This window comes from Anolis carolinensis, chromosome 3 (genome assembly GCF_035594765.1).
Source record: "Anolis carolinensis isolate JA03-04 chromosome 3, rAnoCar3.1.pri, whole genome shotgun sequence".
NCBI lineage: Eukaryota > Metazoa > Chordata > Lepidosauria > Squamata > Dactyloidae > Anolis > Anolis carolinensis.
Window position 1 is genome coordinate 18,662,022 of NC_085843.1, and position 24,023 is coordinate 18,686,044.

Below are 24,023 nucleotides of genomic sequence, written 5' to 3' on the forward strand. Positions count from 1 at the left end.
AGGTAATTTATCCTACTAGACAATTAATAGAAACCACTGATTGAAAAAAATCTCCTGAGTTCAAATAAAATTCAACCCATAATGGCAGATAATTTGTTAAACGGCTTCTACCTGTTTCATTAGTTTAAAGCCAGGAGTGGGCAACTATAGCAGATCCTGGGGCAATTTTCAGCCCAAGAGCATTTAAGGAGGCTACACAGATTGCCAAAAAACACCCCTTCAAAAGGAAAAGAAAACCAAACAGGTTGGAAGTCCGCTTCTTTTTTTGAAATATGGCCAATTGTTAATGTTAAACAGTACAGGAGGGGCTCTGGCAACTTAACAAAGGGGTAAATTGCCCATCCTGGGGTCCCTTCACATTACACAATAATAGCACTGTGATTCAACTAAATGCCATGACAACCTCCTGTGCACACCTTGGATTTGCAGCTCAAACATGTCATGAGGATTGTGAGGCTCTTCAGTTGCCATTGACTTACGTTTCTTGGGCCCCTTCTAAACTGTCATATAATCCACATTATCAAAGCAGATAATCTACATTATCTGCTTTGAACTGGATTATATGAGTCTGCACTGCTAGATAACCCAGTTCAAAGCAGATAATCTGGATTTTATATGGCAGTGCAGAAGGGGCTTTAGAAGCCCTCTAAATAGGCTGATAGGACTTCTAACCTAACAATATCCGGCAGCCTAGATATTCTTCATTCCTGGTTTTAAAGTTAATGCTATGGAATGTCCACTGATCTTCCACACTGGGTTTTCCAAAGACAGTGTATGGTACAATGGACTAAACTCTGCCTTTTTCCACTCTGCTCAAGGAAGGAAACAAATCCTTCTTTGATAAGAGTTAAGGTACTGTGCTCCTATTAACCCATGGATAAGTTGATCCAAGTTGTCTGAGTTAATTTTTTTACTAACATTCCTAAACATATACATGTGTACATATTGCTGGTTGCCAACTGCTCTCCGGGCAGAATTTAACATGTAACTTTTACAGCCCTCAATCTGGTCATGCATCAAATTATACCAATCACTCTGTCAAAAGAACCTGAACATATAATTCAAAAGTTTTGTAAGCTGTCCTATAGGTGGGAGGAAGGCTAGAAGCAATAAAAGCATATTTTAAAATCCCAATTGGACCCCAAGAAGCAGAAGAAAGGCACTTACAAGAATAAAAATGTTAAGATATTTACATCAAGGTATGTCATCCATAAATCTCAAAACTAGCAAATGAAATCCAACAACATCTGGAGAACCACATGTTCTTCATTTCAGATCTGATGGCTTGAATAAACAATGCTATTTCACTTGTATGTTGTTGTTGTTGTTGTTTTAAACCAGGAATGCATTGTTTTTCTGCACTCATAAATATCAAAATACATATTTTCTCTCTTTCTTGTTAACAGCCCTTGGTCACTGGTACTTCTTTACCAATTTGTAATTAGCTTCGGGAGGGGGGTTGAAACTTTTTTTAGCAAATCATGAAGAGTAGTTCCATAACGCAAAATAATTTAGAAATCGATAAACTTCAGTGGACACTCAAGACAGATAAACTTCAGTGGACACTCATGAGGATTTGGTTAATCAATTAAAATTCATAAGTAAACCAGTATAAAAAAGCCCTGAAAAATTGGGGGAGGGGGTGAACCCCTAACCCCCCCCCCCTTAGCTACATCCCTGATTAAGGTACATTTTCTTTTTTTAAAGGATTTCTCACCAAGGGAATGAGTCAACATTGTGACCACACATACTTATATTTACCTATGTGTCGTTTACATGAAGCCAATTCAGAATAAAGACAAAAAAATCCACTTATTTCACTCTGAAAAAGGCCAGCTGAGACAAAGCTAAACCAAACTGGTATATAATGATTACTTATACACCATTTCAGAGTGAGGAAAACCATTTCAGATAGAAAAATATTCTGATCATTTTTTCAAAAGAGATATAATTAATGTGGTGGAAGGCCAAAGCATTGATTGAACAAAACACTCCCCTAATTCTTGTTCAAACCAATCATTTTGCTCTTCGTCACAAAATATAGACTGTGGGTAATTTTATCTGCACTTGGTATCTAAATAGGAAACAGAAAATAAGGAGTTCAAAATGACTCGTGCGAAGAAGACAAACCAGACTGAATCCAACATGAAGGTGGATCGAAAGCCTTCTGCTGAGCAAAAGATACAGACACTTCTTTGTGTATATTAGTCAGTCACCCAAGTGGCACAACTGGTTCAGCAGGTGGATCAGATGAAGAAGCAGACCCACTTGCTGGACTAGTTACCTGACTATAAAATGTTGTCATAACCTTGTTTACAGAGGAGTACACATTTGAAATTGCATGCCCAGAGGAAATAGGGCAACCGATTATATAGCTATGGAGATTAACAATAGCTATTTAAGAAATATGAATTATACAAATGATTTAAAATTCAATTAGGAATAGTCAGTTGAAGGCAGTGAAGAGATTAGTTTATTTTATTGTCAGGAATGAAGAACAGCACTCCAGTCATCAAGTTGTAAAACACACCCAATTGCTTCAAATACAACCCATATGGTGTAGCTGTTAATAAGAACCTATAATGTAGAATTAATGTGGTTTGACATCAGGGTTGTTGTATGTCTTTCGGGCTGTATGGCCATGTTCCAGAAGTATTCTCTCCTGATGTTTCGCCCACATCTATGGCAGGCATCCTCAGAGGTTGTGAGGATACCTCACAACCTCTGAGGATGCCTGCCATAGATGTGGGTGAAACGTCAGGAGAGAATACTTCTGGAACATGGCCACACAGCCCGAAAGACATACAACAACCCTGTGATCCCGGCCATGAAAGCCTTCGACAACACATTGGTTTGACATCAGTTTAACTGGCCTGGCTCTTTGGATTTGCAGTTTGGTGAGGCACCAGCCTTCTTTGGCAGAGAAGGCTAAAAACCTTGTAAAACTTCGACTCCCATTATTCCATAGCAATGAGCCATGGCAGCTAAAGTGGTGTCAAACTGCATTAGGCCATACAATGCAGATGCAGCTGTGAAGTGGTGGAAGGGAAACTAAGGATCTACAATGCATTTAGCCATCAAGCTCACTGTGCAACTTTTACTCTATGTAGCCTACATCACAGGGTTGTGCTATGTATAAACTGGGAAGGGCTGAAACAATGCAGGCTGGCTTGAACATCTTACAGGAAAGAGAATATTAAAATACAATCAAGCAAGAAAAAGAGAAAGATCACTGTATGACAACATGACAATGGTATCCTCTCAAGAAGGATAACTTCTGAAGATTACAGTTCTCAGAATCCTGTTCACCTCCAATCAGCATCTGAGATTTTAATGCAAAAACTTATTTTCTCTAAGATCTATCACCTTTTAATAGGATTCCCCTGCTAAATTTTTTGCATGTCTAGTGAGCATGAAATGCCTCCACAGATCTTTGGCAATAGTTTTCTATCCTTTCACTCCCTGCCATAGACCTTCAGAAGAAGACCTAAAAACCACTCTAAACACATTTATTTATTTATTTATTTATTTATTTATTTATTTATTTATTTATTTACAGTATTTATATTCCGCCCTTCTCACCCCGAAGGGGACTCAGGGCGGATCACATTACACATATAAGGCAAACATTCAATGCCTTAACATAGAACAAAGACAGAGACAAACGCAGGCTCCAAGCTGGCCTAGAACTCATGACCTCTTGGTGTCAGAGTGATTTGTTGCAGCTGGCTGCAGCTGGCTGCTCACCAGCCTGCGCCACAGCCTGGGCCTAATTTGCAAAAGCATATGAAAAACATTTGCAAAAGCATATGAAAAACTTGGCTTCTCACTGAACATAGAGAAAACCAAAGTGCTCTTATCAGCAGACACCAACCAATTCTTCTGCAATGCCACCAATACAGTTTAATGGTGTAACATTAGAAAATGTTCACAATTTCCGCTATCTTGGTACATCGACACTGAAATACAACACTGTCTGAGCTCTTTGTAAGGATACCAAGATGCTTGTTTATAAAGCTACTGTCCTCCCAACCCTGTTATATGCTGCGAAATGCGGACTGTCTACAAATGTAGCTTTCAACTTCTGGAATGATTCCATCTGTGTTACCTCTGAAAACTGCAAATGTCTTGGGAAGACAGGGAGACAAACATCAGCTTTCTGGAAGAAGCAAAGACCATCAGCATTGAACCGATGATCCTCCGCCATCAACTTTGCTGAATTGAATGCCACATTGTCCAGATGATGCCCAATCACCATCTCCCAAAACAGTTGCTTTACTCTCAACTCAAGAACTGAAAGCAAAATGTTGGTGGACAGGAAAAGAGACTTAAAGATGGACTTAAAGCTAACCATAAAAACTGTGGCATAGACACTGAGAACTGGGAAGCCCTGGCCCTTGAGCATTCTAACTGGAGGTCAGCTGTTACCAACAGTGCTGTGGAATTCAAAGAGGCATGAATGGAGGATGAAAGGGAGAAATGTGCCAAGAGGAAGGCACATCAAACCCCTGACCGGGACCACCTTCTATCTAGAAATTAATGTCCTCATTGTGAAAGAACTTGCAGATACATAATAGGTCTCTACAGTCTATAGAACCGCCAAGATACTACACTTGGAAGGCAATCATACTTCCATACATACATGAGCCAATAATGATGATGGCAGTGTAGACTCATATAATCCAGTTCAAAGCAAATGCACTCAGATGGCAGTGTAGATCTCTAAGATATTTCTTATTAGAAAGAACTTTTGTTACAAACCCTGTTGTTTGCAATTGCTCAGTGGCACAATCTCACTTGATTAAATAGGGCATACATTTGACATCTCTGCTATACAAGCTAAGCACTTGGGTTCAGCACATGACAATCTTTTGATCAGTCAGAAGATGGAGAGAAATTATGCCTGAAGAACAAAAAAAATCATTGTCTTCCATTTATTAGCTTGCATACATGAAAGAAACAGACTACAGGAACAATCAACATTGTTCAGGTTGTAAATTAAATTGCCTTAGGCACAGCAAGAGAACAATGCTCTAAGATGCATTCAGTCATGTGGCTTAACCAAGTACGTCTCAAGACATTGCGAAAAGAACTATAAATGCTTCTGGATGAACAAGAATCAAAACACAGCATGATTTAACTGATGTATGGAATTCAATTTTAATTATAGGTACAGTCCCCAAGTTACAAACAAGATAGGTTCTGAAGGTTTGTTCTTAAGCTGAATTTGTTTTTAAGTTGGAACAAGTACTTTTTGAAGTGTAACAACAGCTTTGGATCACATAGGGAAAGCTTAATACCTCTGTGGTGTTTGTTTTGCTGTTTGTGCCCCTGTTCAGAAGATTTTGCCTCACTTTTTGTCCCTATGATTAGATTTTGAAAACTTTGACTTGCTGTGGAAATAAGGATTGGTGATAAAACTGCAGTGGAGACACCTTTTCCCCATGATAACTCTTTCAGGAGTGAATTTCCCTTCCTAGGGTAGATTTCTCTCACTTCCCATTGTCTCACCCCCGCTTTTAACTATGAGTTGTTGGTAAGTTGGATGTTTGTAACTCAGGCACTGCCTGTAGTCATCAGTACCAGTTATGCTTAACCAGTTATTCAGTCCAATTGATGCCACTACCTGTCTGCAACAGTATAAAGCATGAATCCATAGTTTTGTGTTACACCTGGACCGGAGATCAAGTTCAAATGAGCACAAACAAACCAGAATTTGTAAACCAAAAATGAACCTGATTTAAAACCAATTTGAATCAATCTGACTTTAATCCTAGGTTAAGATATAGAGCTATCCCATCATGCTTTGTCTGATCATCCCTATGAAGAAGCACAACAAAGGTAATGTTCTGTTTGTAAACTCCACATTTACATCTTAGTTTATTAATCCAGAAATTCTGTTTCAAAACTATGGTCAAATGTGTTTAATGAATCTGCCCGGCAACATATCCCATTTATATCCCTTTCTGACAAAACACTCAAGACAGTTTACAATTTGACGTAATGTCATACTTGATCGTATAGTCTAAGAGACTTGATAGAGTTGAGAAAAAGTATATATGTATGATTATGTATGCTGTAATTATAGGTTGAGCATCTACTAAATTCCAAAATACTCTAAACAACAAAATTGTCCACAAAAGTATCTGAGATAGTGATATCTTTGCTTTCGAATGGTTCCATTTTCCATTAATTTTGTTTCATGCATGAAATTATTAAACATATGGTGCATAAAATTACCTTCAAGCTATGTGTATAAGGTGCACATGAAACAGTAAAGAATTTTGTGTTTAGACTTGGATCCCAAGGGTTACCTGACCTATATGTATGTGTGCGCGCATCTATCTATCTAAATATCTATGCACACATACAGACACAGAGAGCCCACAATTCCAATAAAGTTTTGCTGAAAGTTATAATGCCCCCCCACAAAACGTGAACAGAACACAGTTTTGAAGTATAGCTATCAAATTCCTAGGAGTTTCTGCTGTTGTGTGTAAGTTTGAATGTGACTGAACATCCAACCACACACAAACAAAATGTGCAGGTAGATGCTTATACACAAACTTCATCTACATGTCACTGTATGACACAGAACATCCTGGAAAATTCCACCATTCACACATGGACCTGTGCTTATTCTTCACACTTATAATCCAAGCTGTTCATGTGGCTATGGTAAGGTTGCTCAATGTTTGGTTCCCTCCTTAAAGTCATTGTCGTCCTGTGTAAAATTCCACTATCATCTCTCTCCAAATGACCAGGTTCAAGAAGCCCCAGGTTTACTAGCATTTCTGCTGTATGAATGTTTCGTTGCAAATAAATCTGGTATCATTATCATTATATTAATTTATCCTACTTATTTATTTACTTATAATCTGCCTTTTTCCTAGTATGGGACTCAAGGCAGCTTATATGTGAAAACAGGTATTGCTTAAAAATGACATGATACAAAAATTTAAAATATAAATGTAAACATTAAGAATCCTTTAAATGTGTGTGTGTGTGTATGTATGTATGTCTGTGCATGGATGTTTCTTCATATTTCAACAACCCCCAGAGTCGGACACGACTTGACTTAATGTCAGGGGAAAACCTTTACATTTACTATGCATGTATGTTTGTTTGTATCACAAAGGCTCCTACATGGCTTGTTGGATCTGGACCAAACTTGGCACACATGCCCTTCATTATTCAATTGAACAGAATTAAAGAGTTTGAACTACAAAACAGGTTCTTTTGGAGGGCAGGATGCCCAAAACTAACTAAATATGTAAGTAGTGCCCAAAAGAAACCACAAGAAGGAAGGATATAGATAAAAAGGAAAACATGTAAGCAAGCAATTGAAGCGAGAAAGCAGACAGGCAAAGCTGGGTATACTGTATATCAGGTATGGGCAAATTTGGGTCCTCTGGGTGTTTTGGACTTCAACTCCCACAATTCCTAACAGCCTACCAGAATTGTGGGAGTTGAAGTCCAAAACACCTAGAGGGTTGTAATTTGCCCATACATTTATATATTCATGCACAGGTACACTACACATGCATACATATGTGTGTTTGTGTTCGTGTGTATTATAACTTAGAGAGAAAGCTAACTTCTATATTATAAAAGCTGAAGGCTGATATCATAAGCGCGACTATAGTATGTAGCACATCCTTGCCTCAAGCTACTGGAAAATCACAGAATTTCAAAGTTACAATAACTCAAACAGGAGATGAAGCAATCCTCGGCAAAGCAGGTAGTAGACCATTACGGTATTCACATACAGTATCCCTTCAATAGTAATAATAATAATAATAATAATAATAATAATAATAATAATACTTTATTTATATCCCACCCTATCTCCCTGGGGGAACTCAGGACGGTTTACAACAGATATCAACAAACATTCAGTGCCATGAGAAAGTGTACAATGACAAAAATAATCAACCCACCAAATCCCAAAAACAAACCCACCACTACATCAAAATTAATAACACATTATACTGCAATATTATTAGTAATGTATGTAATATTTAATATACAAATATCACATTATTATATATTATTTCATCCTATATTATTAAACCATAATACATATAATAAACTTTCAGTACATTATACTATGCATTAGTATTATATAATATATTGTACCATATCATAAATTGTACTATATACAATATATTATATTACAACATTATTAATATTATATGCAATATACCAGCACTATGACATTACAATGTTATTATTTCTATATATTATTATATTGAATAATAATAATAATAATAATAATAATAATAACAACTTTATTCAGGGAGGGACTCAGGGAGGTTTACATTGCGAACAATGCAATATAACAAACAATAATAAAGGGTAGGCCTGGGTAAACTTGGCCTGGTAGGCTGTTAGGAATTGTAGGAGAAGGAGTTGAACACCTGGAGGGCCCAAGTTTGCCCATTCCTGCTTTAAGAATACGTATTATCATTTAAATTACCATCAGGCTATGTAAATAAAGTGGATGTGAAACATAAATTATAATTTCTGATTTAGACTTGGGCCCCATCTTAAACGTAACTCGCTCATTATGCATATGCAAATATTCCAAAATCCAAACCATTTCTGGTCCCAAGCATTTCAGATAACCTATGGAATTAGATATATTTGGTTCTCCCTTTCAGAACTGGTTGCAAAGGCAAGCCTTGGGTGCATCTACACTGTAGAATTAATGCAGTTTTGACATCACTTGCACTGCCATGGCTCAATGCTACAGAACCATGGGAGTTGTCGCTTTACAAGGTCTTATTTAGCCTTTTCTGGTGTTTCACCAAAACTACAACTCCCATGATTTCATTGCATTCTACAGTGACTGTAGATGCAACCCTTGACCATCAGCTTTGCAGACCCAGGAATCTTGATCAAGGCTGCCTCTGGCATCTGAAAGCCTAAAATTAATTGGAAGGAAATGATAAGAGAGAGCAGGCATAACCTTCCACGCAAGAGGCAAGGGCAAAGGCAAGGGTTCAATCCTGCCTCTTTTAATCCCCCCCTCCAGTAGAGAATAGTTTGCCCCGCTTCCTTGGATACGACGGAGGCGATGGAACAAACCATGATATACCGGGGGTTTCAATCCTGCCTCCTTCAATCCCCCCTCCAGTAAAGAATGGTTTGCCCCGCTTCCTTGGATACCACGAAGGCAATGGAACAAACCATGATATGCCGGGGGGATACGAAAAGGAGATAGAAGCATTCAACCTCCCTAACACCATGCCTCAATAATCATTCTCTCCCTCCACTGTATTTATTTATTTTTACACTCCTCAGGCATCCCTATTTAAAGAACGGTACCTAATTCTTCTCTTCCCGGCAGCTCCATCTTTGGCTGACTATGATTCTCCCCGCTGTCTCGCCTTCCGCCAATGTGGAGCCGGAGCGCCGCAAGAAGCGACTGCGCCTGCGCAAACTCATCCCAGGCTGAAGTTCCCCCCTCCCTTCCCACTTTCTCCTCTTGGCTTTGAACGCCATAGAGATATAAACAATAGAGTGCTAGATCGTGGGGATTGGACTCTTTTAAAGAGACTGGGGAGGACTGGGGAGGACTGGGGAAAATTGCACAGAAAAGAGTTTGAAACACACTACTATTCGGATACTGTGACTTAAGAGGAAAAAAAAATCAGTTTTCTTTGACATGCACTAATCTGCTATTAGACTCTATTATTACATTGTCACTCATGATTAAGAATCTTATTATATTATGCAATGCATTATCAATAACTATTAATCATTATAGTCATAAAATAATAAACGTTATATAAATTACTATTGTATTAATTTTCATATTTTACTATGCCGTTAATATTTAATAAATAACAATAGCTAATATAATTTGTTATTAATTAATTGTTATGATGAATATATTAATTATTGAAACACTGAATATATTAATTTATTAATAAATATTTATTATTTTGATATAATAGCATATCGTTAACCCAGCACAAATTTTAAACACGTGCCTTGTGTTTAATCTCTGTTCTGTGTATTTTAATTTGGATTTTATAGAAATATATTTTAATGTGTATTTTAATAGAAATACGTTTTAATATGTGTATTTATAGAATTTTTACAATAGGTTGCTGTGAGTCTTTTGGGTTGTTCCTCCTTTCAGAGGAACATTATATTATAAATATTAAATCCATTATATATTATATATTAAATGTAATATTACTAATAATATTACCATATAATGATATAGTACAATATAGTAATTTAATGCTTATATTGTGCTATGCTAATAATATATTGTATGTTCATTTGATTTGTAAGCCGCTCTGAGTCCCCTTCGGGGTAAGAAGAGCAGGATATAAATGTAGTAAATAAATAAATAAAACAGCCCAAATGACTCACAGCAACCCAGTAATTCCGGCCATGAAAGCCTTCGACAATACAATTTTACAATGTTTACGTGTTTTAATTATGCTGTATCCTGCCTCAAGCCACGAGGAGAGGCGGGTAAGAAATAAATTATTATTATTATTATTATTATTATTATTATTATTATTATTATTATTTATTAATAGTTGTGTTTATACTATTATATTTTATCACAAACATTACTTTTATTAATATTATCTACCATTTGATATTAATAATAATATTGAGAGTCTAATACGGCACCAGATTTGAAGCTACACTCAAGAACTATAGCAATTTTACACCACATGAACTGCCATAGCTGTGGGAGCTATTGAATTCTGAGATACGTAGTTCTGCCTGGTGCCACAACAAACTTCAAATCCTAGGATTCCATTGGATGGAGCTATGGCAGTTAGAATGGCCTCAAACTGCCATAATTTTGTAGTGTGGATAGTCTCTAACTCACAAAGGTGTTCTTCCCCTAGGCTCCCACTAGTTCTAGATCTATATGTACATCTAGATTTCTAAAGAGATTCCTTCTAAACATTCAGAAAAAGCATTCCTGGTGATAAGATCTGTTTGACAGTGGAATATGGTGCATGGGAGTGTGGTGGAATCTCCTTCTTTGGAAGTTTTAAAACAGAGGCTAGATGGCCTTCTATCGGGAGGGCTCAGGTTGCATCTTCCTACATGATGGGGGTTGGAATGGATGGCCCTTGTGGTCTCTTCCAGCTCTATAATTATTTGATTCTATCCGAATATGAAGACCTACTTATATTTTTTCCATAGTTAGATTTGCTAGCAATAACAATCTCTGCAAAGAACAGTGTGTGTTGTAGTTTGCATGTACAGTAGAGTCTCGCTTATCCAACGTAAACGGGCCGGCAGAATGTTGGATAAGTGAATATGTTGGATAATAAGGAGAGATTTAAGGAAAACCCTATTAAACATTAAATTAGGTTATGATTTTATAAATTAAGCACCAAAACATCATGTTATACAACAAATTTGATAGAAAAAGTAGTTCAATACGCAGTAATGCTATTAGTGATTACTGTATTTACAAATTTAGCACCAAAATATCATGATGTATTGAAAATATTGACTACAAAAATGTGTTGGATAATCCAGAACGTTGGATAAGTGAGACTCTACTATATTTTCATAATATGCAAGTATTGTCAAAAACTGAATCACCCTCATGAAATATAAATTTATATTATACTTTTTTCAACTTTTTACTGTTTCACAATGCCAAAAGGGCAACATCTGTCACTTCATCTTTGTCCTTCTTCCTCTGTCCCTGATGACCAACTGCACCCATCAGAAACATTAAACTTCACCCTTGTGTATAAAAGGATCGCCTTGGGAGAAGGGCTCCACAGGAAACGTATGAGTGCTTCCCAGTGCCCCAAGTGATATTTCCTCCCCACTTCTGGATGTGCCTATATACATATTTCCCTATCCCCGTTTCTTGAATTCTGTATAATTTATCCCTGAATCTTATATAGCCATTCATAAATCTTTAAAAATATGAACATGTACACTTACGAACTTAAGCACACAAGTTACGAACTAAGCTGAGCCCAATTGAGCAACTTAACAAATGGAAACGCTTGCTTGCACACCGAGGCCACCTCAGTTTCCTTAAATCGTTGTAATCTCATGTTATCAGTCAGAGGCTTTCTGGCTTTATTGATAAAGTCTGGAGATATCTGCTCCTGAAGATCAGCACACAGATTACCAGTATTTGCCAAACATTGAACTTCAACAACACATCAAACATTGAACTGTTCCAATCTTTGTGTTTGACCAACTGTTCCTTTGTGTAAACTGGACTGGAAATTAATTTGATAATGGACTGTTTTTCATATTGCCACGCCTCATTTCATTGGTCCACGTCTCCCTCCAGGGTGGACTTTTAAATGGATTTACTTTTCCCACCATGGAGGAACTTCAACCAGAAGGAACAACAGAAGGAATCCCCAGCCAATGGGATCCCTAGCTACACCATTTTCCAGCCAATCAGAAGCTGATGTGGGGATTCTGAATAGTTGTCAACATAAATAAATATCCTCTGTATCTGACATCTTTTTGGACCTGTTCTATTTGCCTTCAACACAATTCATTTCTGATTAATTTAATTGGGGTAGCGAAGCACGGCGGGTTTTGGACCGGACCTGCGGTCTTAGCAGATAACTGAAACCACTCAACAGTGAGACATTTGCATGTGTCCCATAAGGTAAGAGTTTTCCCCTGACATTAAATTTTATATTGTAATTTTATATTGTATTTAATTGTTTTTAACTGATTTTATGTACTGTTGAATGATTTTGTATATGCATCTAATTGTGCCAGTGTTGTAAGCCACCCTGAGTCCCTTCGGGTGAGAAGGGCGGGATATAAATATCGGAAATAATAAATAAATAAATAAATCCAGTTGTGTCCGACTCTAGGGGTTGGTGCTCATCTCCATTTTTAAGCTGAAGAGCCAGCGTTGTCCATAGACACCTCCAAGGTCATGTGGCCGGCATGACTGCATGGAACACCGTTACCTTCCCGCTGTAGCGGTACCTATTGATCTACTCACATTTGCGTGTTTTCGAACTGCTAGGTTGGCAGAAGCTGGGGCTAACAGCAGGTGCTCACTCCACTCCCTGGATTCGAACCTGCGACCTTTCAGTCTGCAAGTTCAGCAGCTCAGCGCTTTCACACGCTGCGCCACAGGGGGCTCCTATGGAATCATACAATAACAGACTTAGAAGAGACCACATGGGGTATGTAGTACACCCCCCTGCCATGCAGGAAAAGCCCAACCAGATCACCCCCAAAAGAAAAAGTGGCAAGGGGAGCATTAAAATAAACATATTCACTCCAGGCCTTGTTACTGAGTGAAACTCTCAGTCTAAAACCAAATAATGATTACTTGTTCTTTTTTTAAATTAAGAGCCCTACATAACTTTGTTCTTCCATCTAGAGAAGATATGTCTCCAACTTGGTCACATGGTTGCTTCCACTTTCACATCTTAATAACTTCTCTACCAGTTCATATCAAACATTAGTTTTAAAGCTGAAGATTCACCCTCTCTACATTTTATTATAACCTCATATAAGGAATTCACTAAAATAGCCTATAATTAGAAAGCTAAAACAAAGTCTATTAAATCCTGACATAATAATGAACCTCTTCGCATATTTAATTTTCACTGGTCTGTAGTGTTTCCTCTTAAATGCCAGTTACATAAAGGCATGTGTGGCAACTCACACAAGCACTTCTTTTAATGGAACAAAAGAGAAGCTGACATCTATTGTCTTACTTCTGGAATATTTATTAGATTTCATCACTTTATTCATCATTGCCATGCATCAGCCCCTCTTCTCTTACATACTTTTTAAAAAAGTGAATATTCTTATTTTTCTAAGAGCTCTGTGAAGCAATGATGGAGATAATCCAAATATCTGGGTGGATTTTGCTTTTGCCCTGTGTTTTCCAGAACTGTAAATAGTAATTAGAGTATGTCTGATACTTACAACTAGTTTCAACACTGGACTATTTATTTTTTTAAATGAAATGAAAAGATGATTCATTTTGCTTTATTACTAACATTATGTAGGAACAGCCCCTATTTGCAGTTCTGGCATCTTCTGCTGTTATTAAAATCTGGATTTCCTACAGAATTTTTGACTCTCCTCCCAAAATATAACATATCAGGTATATGTCACCATATATCTTGATAAATCTTCACTTTAGATTGCTTGAGGGCAATGCTATCAAAATGGGCAACTTCTTAACTCCATGTCAGATAGGCAATTAGCTCATTGGACCACAAATTTTACAGGTCAGCTTTGGAGAGGTTGTATTCAGTGTCCAAATGTCAGCTTCTGGAGAATTTCCTAGAGAGGTATTTTCTGAGCTAAAAGGGTTATTTTTTCAACTTTTAGCGGGGGGTGGGGGGGGGGTTCTAACTGTGAGATAGAAATCAAACTTTTTTTTTCTCGAAACATCATTGTGCAGAAATGGCAGAGTTATGCAAAGAACACTTAGGGTTCTACCCTCCTTCTACTTGCTTTATGATTGGATGATCCAAATAGTGGTAAATGCTTGACTGATAGCTGCTTTTAGCCTGAAATGCCTATGTGCTTATTATTTAGAGACAAGGAAATAGTGTGATCAAGCAAAGCCATGCCTCTTCACCTGCATTAGATAGGAGGGTCATGCGATGATGATGCAAGTTGATAGAGATAAGGTGAACTATAAAACTATTGTCTAAGAGATGCAGTTTGTCCCTATAGAAGATAGGCTGGTACCCATGTGTATGTGCTTTGTTTTTTCTTTTTTCTTTTCTGTAAGCCTAGAATAAAACTTACTCTTGATCATTTTTAATTATCCTTGAAGCTTCTGAAGCTGTTCATCCTGGCCTTGGATGACACTTCAACTCCAAACCCAGCAAATTTGGAGGACTGACTGACTACAACTGGAAATCACACACCACCATCCTTCAGGAAGGGAGCAGAAAATTAATTGCTGTGTTCAAACCTACTTGATTTTGAATTGGTTGTGGTTTGGTTACATAAACCATTACTGCTATGAAATATGACCATGAGCATTTTGCAATATTGGCACAAAGGGACCCAATCATTGTCTGTAAAACAAAAGTTATCTCTAGAAATTTCTAGATCTTCCAGATTGACCAGAGGAAACTGGCCGTAGAGTCAATCTGGAGGACCTAAATTCGAGATTCCTCCAAAGAGCATTTTAATCAATTATGTAAATAACACTATGTAACAAAATTTGAAAAAAAAACCCTGTGATTTGAAAGTGTTATTTCCTGTTTAATTGTGTGGTACTTGAAAGAAGCTGCCATTGACTGATAGGAGATCAGGGGATCCTGATCTGTGTGTGCGTATTTTGCATATGAAGCGATGTGTCATGATTAAAAGTCTCCTGTTAGTTTAGATGAAAACTGAATCAGAGTTTTTCTAAACAGTGAGTAGCACAAGTCAGATGGTGCAGTTATACTGCTTGACAAGCACAACCTTATCACGTCTGGGTTCATTTTTTCGACTTGCCTATGAGACATTCAGTCCATGCGCAGTGTATCCAGGGAGGGCATGATTGGGAAAAACTATAAACCGCACACCTCTCCCACCTCAACAGTACATGACTGTTAATGTTAAGGTGACTTTGAGATCTCTCGTTCATAGGATCACCATTAGTCAAAATCAACTTGATGCCAAGTAACAACAAGCATCTGCATCACTAATTCTAGTACTCAAGTCAACAGAGAGAGCAACGAAGTCCACCTAAAAACTGACAATTCAATTTTATAGTATAAAACTTTGACAGTAGAAGCCACTAGCTTCAATGTCTCTCGAATGGTGACTCTGTTTGATTCAACCTTTAAAGTAATATCCAAGGTACGAAACCCTATTTCCAAAATAAATCTTGCAATTTAAGTAGTTCTTTAACATTTGGAGTTCAACAATTCCATTGATATAGGGGTCATCAGCCGCTGCTAGCTCTAAGGATTATATCCCAAAGTTTTCATCGCAATTGGAAATTTTTTAGCATTATAATTAGCTGTTCAGAAATGAGATCATAAAACTGAAAAAACTGATTTTCTAATACTGGTAAATGGAACATTTCTCTTTGAGGGTTACATGCCCTCCAGCCATTAGATCTATTCCCATCTCCAGGTACCCAATTTGCCCTCTATTTTTATCAAGTCCATCGCCTAAAATAACTCTTTAACAATGGTCCCCTTCCTCTTTAACTTTGCACCTACAAAAGAATCTGTGTCTTGCTCAAGGTCTGAGAAAAAAAATTGGGAAACAGCTGAATGTTCTGTTACCAAAAAGGAGAGACCATCCATCCTGTGACAACTTGCCCCCAAATTCCCAAGTGTAATCAGGTCTAGATAAGACACCTGAACAAAGTTTCCTACATCTGCCTGCAATTGAGATATTTAGTGAAATACAGACTTTATAGAGGGGAAGCTATATTTTTATCATTATAATATTTTTAAATTATTGTATACTTTTAAAATTAATGCTGTCTTCATATGGTATCTTGTTTAAACAGGCTTTAAGTATTTTATCATCTGACTTTTAGCTCTGTTTAAACTTTGTTTTTGGCTCCTTGGGTCTCATTTCAGGATGGATGGACAAGCCAGTTATTTCCCCTCTACTATTACCTTTTTGAGAACCACGGCAGTTAATTAGTGTCAAGCTATATTAATTTTACAGTGTAGACATACCCTATGACTCTAGAGACCAGAGTTCAAATTGAATTTTGCTCAGCCGTGGAAACCCCTTGGGCAAGTAACATTCTCTCAGCCTCAGAGGCAAAGCCCATTTGAATAAATTTTTGTCAAGAAAACCCCGTGATAAGGTTGTCTTAATGTCACTATAAATTGAAAAAGACATGCAAAGACATATTCTCCCTGAGGACTAAAAAAACTAACTTAATGCATTGCTTGCATTTTTCATATATGTTTTTCATATAGACCAGCTCAATTTCCTTGTTAGACCGTTTTTAATGAATAGATCATTAGTTAAATTTGTCATCCCCCTGCTCTCCATCCTTCTGCTGAGCATGTCCTCTTGGTTCTCTTACAGATGTAGAGAAAGTGGTTTGGATTATGACAGACTATTGACTCACTTCACACGTCTAAATTGCACATAGGAGGATCAGGGCACAAATACAGCACTTCCTCAATAGTCAGCCTGCTAAAGTAATTTGCCTCCAGCTGATCCAGATTGTTTGCTGCTGAAGTTCACTACCTTCAATAGCATGACCTGCTTAGGAAGCCAGTATGGTCCTCTTCCCTGAAAGACACCATGCAGAGTTTTGATCTGGTTCAGCGGAATTCAGGTCACAGGAGATGGAAGCCTTTCACACCATGTCAGGTGAAGGCCTCACTTTACAGATTACAAAACGCCTGCAGGGAAGACACTTGCACATAGGTCAAGGGTGGAAATCATCAAGTTCTCCGGATGTTTATGGACGGTACCTCTCAGCATCCCAAACCAGCATTGCCATGTCATGGCAAATTGTTGGGGTTCTTTGTTCAACAACAAACCAACCCTCTTCTTTAGCAGAAGCACTCCTCCTCCGGTTAAGGAGCAGATAAGCACAACTTGAATCTTTAGTTATACAGCCATATTTACATATATTTAGCAGATGTTCTTGACCCTTCTCTAACCCTTATTTCCAACACACTCCGTCAGTTCATACCTTCTCCATAGTATTAACTTCTCTCTAGTTTTCTTCATTAATCCTTCAAACTTTGAATCTCCATCTCCAACAGCTCAACACTCTGACAACTCCTCTAGAATCATAGAATCATAGAATCATAGAATAGTAGAGTTGGAAGAGACCTCATGGGCCATCCAGTCCAACCCCCTGCTAAGAAGCAGGAAATCGCATTCAAAGCACCCCCAACAGATGGCCATCCAGCCTCTGCTTAAAAGCCTCCAAAGAAGGAGCCTCCACCATGGCCCGGGGGAGAGAGTTCCACTGTCGAACAGCTCTCACAGTCAGGAAGTTCTTCCTGATGTTCAGGTGGAATCTCCTTTCCTGTAGTTTGAAGCCATTATTCCGTGTCCTAGTCTGCAGGGCAGCAGAAAACAAGCTTGCTCCCTCCTCCCTATGACTTCCCTTCACGTATTTGTACATGGCTATCATGTCTCCTCTCAGCCTTCTCTTCTGCAGGCTAAACATGCCCAGCTCTTTAAGCCGCTCCTCATAGGGCTTGTTCTCCAGACCCTTAATCATTTTAGTCGCCCTCCTCTGGACGCTTTCCAGCTTGTCAACATCTCCCTTCAACTGCGGTGCCCAAAATTGGACACAGTATTCCAGGTGTGGTCTGACCAAGGCAGAATAGAGGGGGAGCATGACTTCCCTGGATCTAGACGCTATACCCCTAAACTTCTCTAACAGAGAAGTTTGTGGGGGGTTTTTTATTACTCTTTCAGCTACCCCACCCTAGCTGTAAATTATTCAATGCTAGCCAGATGATTAAATCCTTAATGCTTGCTGCTGGGTGGTCCTGAACAGAGGCGGATCACAGGTGAGACCAATTAGGTGGTAACCTGTGGCGCAATCGTTGCGGGGGCACCACTGCCGTGGGGTTGATGTGCAAGGTTGATGGGTTGAAGGCCCGCCAGCCACCCGTCCGCCTTTTCAACCCGTCAACCTTGCACTGTCTGTACATTAACCCCGCGGCGGCAGCCGCAGCTGCAGGCAAGGCCGTGGCGCATGCTGGCACCCAGGATGCTTTGAATGTAATTTTCCTGCTACTTGGCAGAATGGGGTTGGACTGGATGGCCCACAAGGTTTCTTCCAACTCTATGATTCTATGATTATATGATACTTGAGTTTTGCCTGCAAGCACTACAAGCACTCACTTTTTTGTTGCTGCTATTTTTTATAGTCACCAATTTTGTTATTACATTCAGTGCTATATGTCAATTGTGATTTATGAGTAACATTATTACTCAAACTACTATAGATTCTGTATGATCTGCTATGGGAGGAGATCCATGTGGTAACACCACACTGAGTGACGTTAGATCTAATGATGCCACTGCATACATTCAAAATGTGGTAATGGTTAGTATTTAAAATAGTTAAGACATGAGCTGCCACTGTATATCCATTGCTAACATGGGATAAAGCTGTGGTAAAATTACCAGATTTAGACAGGTTGGCCAAAGTTCATCCTTTTCTACCAAATAAAAGCTATGGGACTATATCATAAAAACCATTTTGTTATAATGATGAACAAAAGTTTAACATGAATTTACAACAAATTAATGGAATATATGTCAAGGCAATAAAATCAACATGCAATATGAAAAGAGCCTGTTTTTAATTTGAATATAAGTTTTGTTATTATGTGCCTTTAAGTTGGTTCCAATGTATGGTAAATCAATCTATTGTCAGATTTTCTTGTAAATATTCAGAGGAAATTTGTTTCTCCTCTTAGGCTGAAAGAGTTGCTCAAAGTCAACCAGTGGCTTTTTCAACCCAGTTTCTTAGCATCCTATATCTTTATCTTGTTATACTGTGTGATGGCATACCAGAGCCTTTGGGAGAACTATGGTGTCTGGCTTTACTCGGGTGCTATCTGCATATCTTCTGTTAAACTCAAGACCCTTAACATACAGTGGCACTTTAGGAAAGATGAAAGTTAACCAAAATGAGTTTACTGAAAACAAGATGAATAAAGGGCTAACTCCATCCAGGACTATTGTAAAATAGCTTAAAACAATACATTACGAACAGACATTTTGCTGGTCGCAGTCCTCTCTCTGGAATCCTTGAAAGTCTTTTTCCTCTGATGTAAAGCAATGGACTTGATCTTCTACTTTGTGAAATTTGGGCTGACCACAAGCTTCTGTTGTCACTGGAACTGATGGTATATGAAGAGCTTAGTGCAAAGGATGCCTGTTTAGATTGCTAGGGCCTAGGATTTCCAGACAATATCCGGGCCTCTAAACTCTGTAGCTCTATTGCAGAAAGAAAAGGGGGGCTAACAAGAAAGCTGTGTTCAGGCAAATGGACTAAAACAGCTAAAGTTTGGCATCTAGGGGGTTTTTTTGTAAGCTCCACCCAAAAACTGATACAAATGGAGGCATCTACACTATTGGGGAGCCTAAACAGAGGGAACTGAAGCAAAGGAGAGGAAAGGCAGAGCCAAGACTTCACATACTGTTTGCAGGATTTCAGGATTTCCATCGTTGTTTTATGAGGAGTTTGCTAATCAAATGCAAAAGGCAAGCTCCATTGGATTTATAAGTTGCATTAACAGTTTATTTCTACAGGTACAGCTTGACAAAAGTCTTCCATAGTGGACTCTAAAAGGGTTGAAAAGACACCCCTGGTCTGATCTATCCCACGAATGGCTTTGCAAATAAGTCACCATGCCACGTTCCGGAAGGAATTCATAAGCTCCCTCTGGAAATTACTAAATGAGGAGTTTATGATCAAGGTTTTTGTCTTAGCAGTGACTCTGTAGGCCAGCAGAAAGTTAAAAATCTTTAGTTTTGGGTAATATTCTTTCCTTCTTGTTTTTAAACCAAAAGTTCCCCAACTAAATATTAAAAGGCACCCTTTGAGCAATTCATTTAGCGATAACCTTTTATCATCACAGCTAATGAGTTCCCCCTGGACTAAATCTCATCACAACAATGTTACCAAAAAGAAGAAAGCGTCCAAGCAATTAAGACAAGGAGGCATCCATTCCCAATCATGAATTCTCAAGTACGCTTGCTTAATGAGTGGAGCATTGAGTGAAGCCTCTGCTTCCCTCAAGCATTTCGATCTTTCAAAAGACGACATACAGCTTCGTGGTCCATGAATCAAATCAATCATCAGGGATGAGTAATATGATAACGTCGACATGGTCCGATTGAAGGCTGAAGCATGAGGTTTTTAGACAAATGGATCTAATTTACTTATGTTTTAATTTTTATAATGTATTTTAATGATGTATTTTTATAGTTTTAATTGATTATATGTACTGTTTTTGTTTTATTATTATGTTCTTGGCATTACATGTTGCCAACTGTGTAAGCCGCCCTGAGTCCCCCCGGGTGAGAAGGGTGGGGTATAAATTCTGGAAATAAATAAATAAATAAATGAGTAATGCCATCATAGGGACACTAAAGGAAAGGACAAGCTCGTGAACTCTTCAGGACACTTCATCAGTTTTTAACTTCATACACTGCCTAAATTTAATTTCCAGTTTTGCTAATACAAGGTTGCTGTGTGTTTCTGCTCCAAGGAGTAGCCATGGGCTTCCATTAATGGCAATAGATAACTCCCCGGGAACATTATCGTACTAACCTATTCTACTGCAGTCACACTATCATTGTGTTGTCGAAGGCTTTCATGGCCGGAATCACCAGATTGCGGTTAGTTTTCCGGGCTGTATGGCCATGTTCCAGAAGCATTCTCTCCTGACATTTCACCCACATCTATGGCAGGCATCCTCAGAGGTTGTGAGATATACAGTAGAGTCCCACTTATTTATTTATTTATTTATTTATTTATTTACAGTATTTATATTCCGCCTTTCTCACCCCGAAGGGGACTCAGGGCAGATCACGTTACACATATAAGGCAAACATTCAATGCCTTTAACATAGAACAAAGACAAGACAAACATAGGCTCTGAGCTGGCCTCGAACTCATGACCTCTTGGTAAGAGTAGTTTGTTGCAGCTGGCTGCAGCTGGCTGGCTGCTCAACAGCCTGCGCCACAGCCCGGGTCCTTATCCAACATAAACAGGCTGGCAGAATGTTGGATAAGCAAATATGTTGGATAATGAGAGATTAAGGAAAAGCCTATTAAACATCTAATTAGGTTATGATTTTACAAATTAAGCATCAAAACATCATATTATACAACAAATTTGACAGAAAAGGTAGTTCAATACGCAGTAATGCTATGTAGTAATTACTGTATTTACAAATTTAGCACCAAAATATCACAATGTATTGAAAAGATTGACTACAAAAACATTGACTACTAACAGGAAGTCTGTGTTAGATAATCTAGAACATTGGATTAGTGAATGTTGGATAAGTGAGACTCTACTGTATTGGAAAAACTGAGCAAGGAAGGTTTATATATCTGTGGAAGAGCCAGGGTGGAAGAAAGAACTCTTATCTGTTGGTGGCCAGTGTGAATGTTGTAATTAATCACCTTGATTAGCATTGCCAGCTTCATGTCCTGGCATGATTCTATTAGGAGGGGGAGCAGGGACATCCCCTCGACATCCCTTTACTGCTGGCATACTGGGACATTTTTTTTCGTGTCAGAAGTGACTTGAGAAACTGCAAGTCGCTTCTGGTGTGAGAGAATTGGCCGTCTGCAAGAACATTGCCCAGGGGACACCTGGATCCTGTGGGAGGCTTCTCTCATGTCCCTGCATGGGAAGCTGGAGTTGACAGATGGGAGCTCACTCCGCTCCCTGGATTTGAACCACCGTTGACAGGAACTCTGAAAGACTGCGAGCACTTGATGGGTTTTACTGGTCAATAGAGAGGGATAAACATGGGAAGGAGACAGACTGGCAATGGCATGAGCACAGTGTTGTGAAATAGGGACTGTCACCAATGATGCAGTTTGCCTGCTCTTTGCAATAAAGTCCTGTGTGTCTCTAGTATAGTTGCCAAGTGAAATAAATGGCAGGCCTTTTGTTTGTTCAACGCTTTTGTAGGATAAGAAATTTCAGCAGGCGTTGCTCATCATGAAAGCAGCACCTGCTGAAATGTTCTCTTTTGTACACGTGTTGAAGAGACAAAGGACCTGTCCCTTATTTCACCAGATGCTGCCAAATCAGGACAGTTGAAGGGCATTTAAAGGTGTTATTCGGATATGGAGCTTGTGTTTGTGATTTTTTTAATGGCCCAAACAAAAGCTATCTCTTTGTTTTGAATGATGACGAGATGCAGCTCTCAGTCAGAAAAAGATTCCTCCTGTCTCATTATCTAGAGAGAATTTCCTTGAGGAAATATCCACATCTGCCGCTTGAACCCTAGCTCCATCCCACAAGGTTAAAAGCAGTGACTCAGAAGTGGACTGGGCAATTTCTGCAAATTAGCTCTGTTTTTTGAGCCGAATGATGCCAATTTTCTTCAATTACAAGTTAGGCATGAACAATTTGGGAGTAATTGTATGCAACAGTGATGCGGGCGGCACATCTTACTGACAATGACATTGAATGTTCCTTCCCAACGAAATCTATTTCACCTGCATTCCACACCCCCACCTGAAACCTATATTAAGATTCTTTAGCTATGCCCATACCTGGAAATTCTTGGAGATTCTGACTAAAATTATAACATTTTGGGAAATGGCATATGAGTCATTCTATGAAGTAGATGTGCAATAAATGGGTTGGAGATTTCTGCTCATGTGACTGGCCTGGTAGAAATTGATTTCTCTCTTCCCTTCTTCCTAGAGCATCCTTTTCTACTCCCAGGAAATCTTATATAAAATTTGGGGTAATCCTTGAGGTATAGCTGCAGGAAAGGACAAAATGAGAACATTGCCACCACAAATAAATATTCTAATATGTTAGAATATTTATTTGTGGTGGCAGAAACCCTTCTCTATGCTATCCAAAGCTCATTGAGAGAGAGAGAGAGAGAGAGAGAGAGAGAGAGAGAGAGAGAGATATTTGAAAAATGTAGCTTGTTGTGAAAGAAGAAGAAGAAGAAGAAGAAGAAGAAGAAGAAGAAGAAGAAGAAGAAGAAGAAGAAGAATTTGTATCCCGCCTCCATCTCCCCCGAAGGGGACTCGGTGCGGCTCACAGAAATATCAGATACAAACAATAACAATGTACAATACATCAACAAACAATGACATGCACCAGTAGTAGCATTTACACATTAACCAGAAATTTTAAAAAAAACTTATTGAAAACATAAAATTAAAACCAGTGAGGCTGTAATAGTAGATCAGCAAAGTACACACTATAAGTTGCTAATTCAAAACGTAGATAAAGTGCTACAAGTTCGTTTGAGGTCAATCTGGGATGAGAGGGGCCCTGAGCCAATGTCAAGTAACTCTTTCAGGAATGGATTTCCCTTACTAGGAGTAGATTTCACTC

At 38.5% G+C, this 24,023-nt stretch overlaps 1 protein-coding gene across 2 annotated transcripts in view; it reads right to left on the reverse strand.

Moving 5' to 3' along the window:
* slc36a4 (solute carrier family 36 member 4) overlaps positions 1 to 9,450 on the reverse strand; it is a 167,180-nt gene extending 157,730 nt beyond the window's left edge. The window contains exon 1 of one of the 2 annotated variants that reach the window (XM_062974537.1): positions 9,331 to 9,450. In XM_062974537.1, the coding sequence (XP_062830607.1) occupies positions 9,331 to 9,358 (28 nt within the window). In that variant the 5' untranslated portion in view covers positions 9,359 to 9,450. Of the gene's footprint in view, positions 1 to 111; positions 493 to 9,330 lie in introns of those variants that run through there. The other variant, XM_062974538.1, reaches the window with a different exon arrangement.
* Positions 9,451 to 24,023: the final 14,573 nt, after the last annotated feature.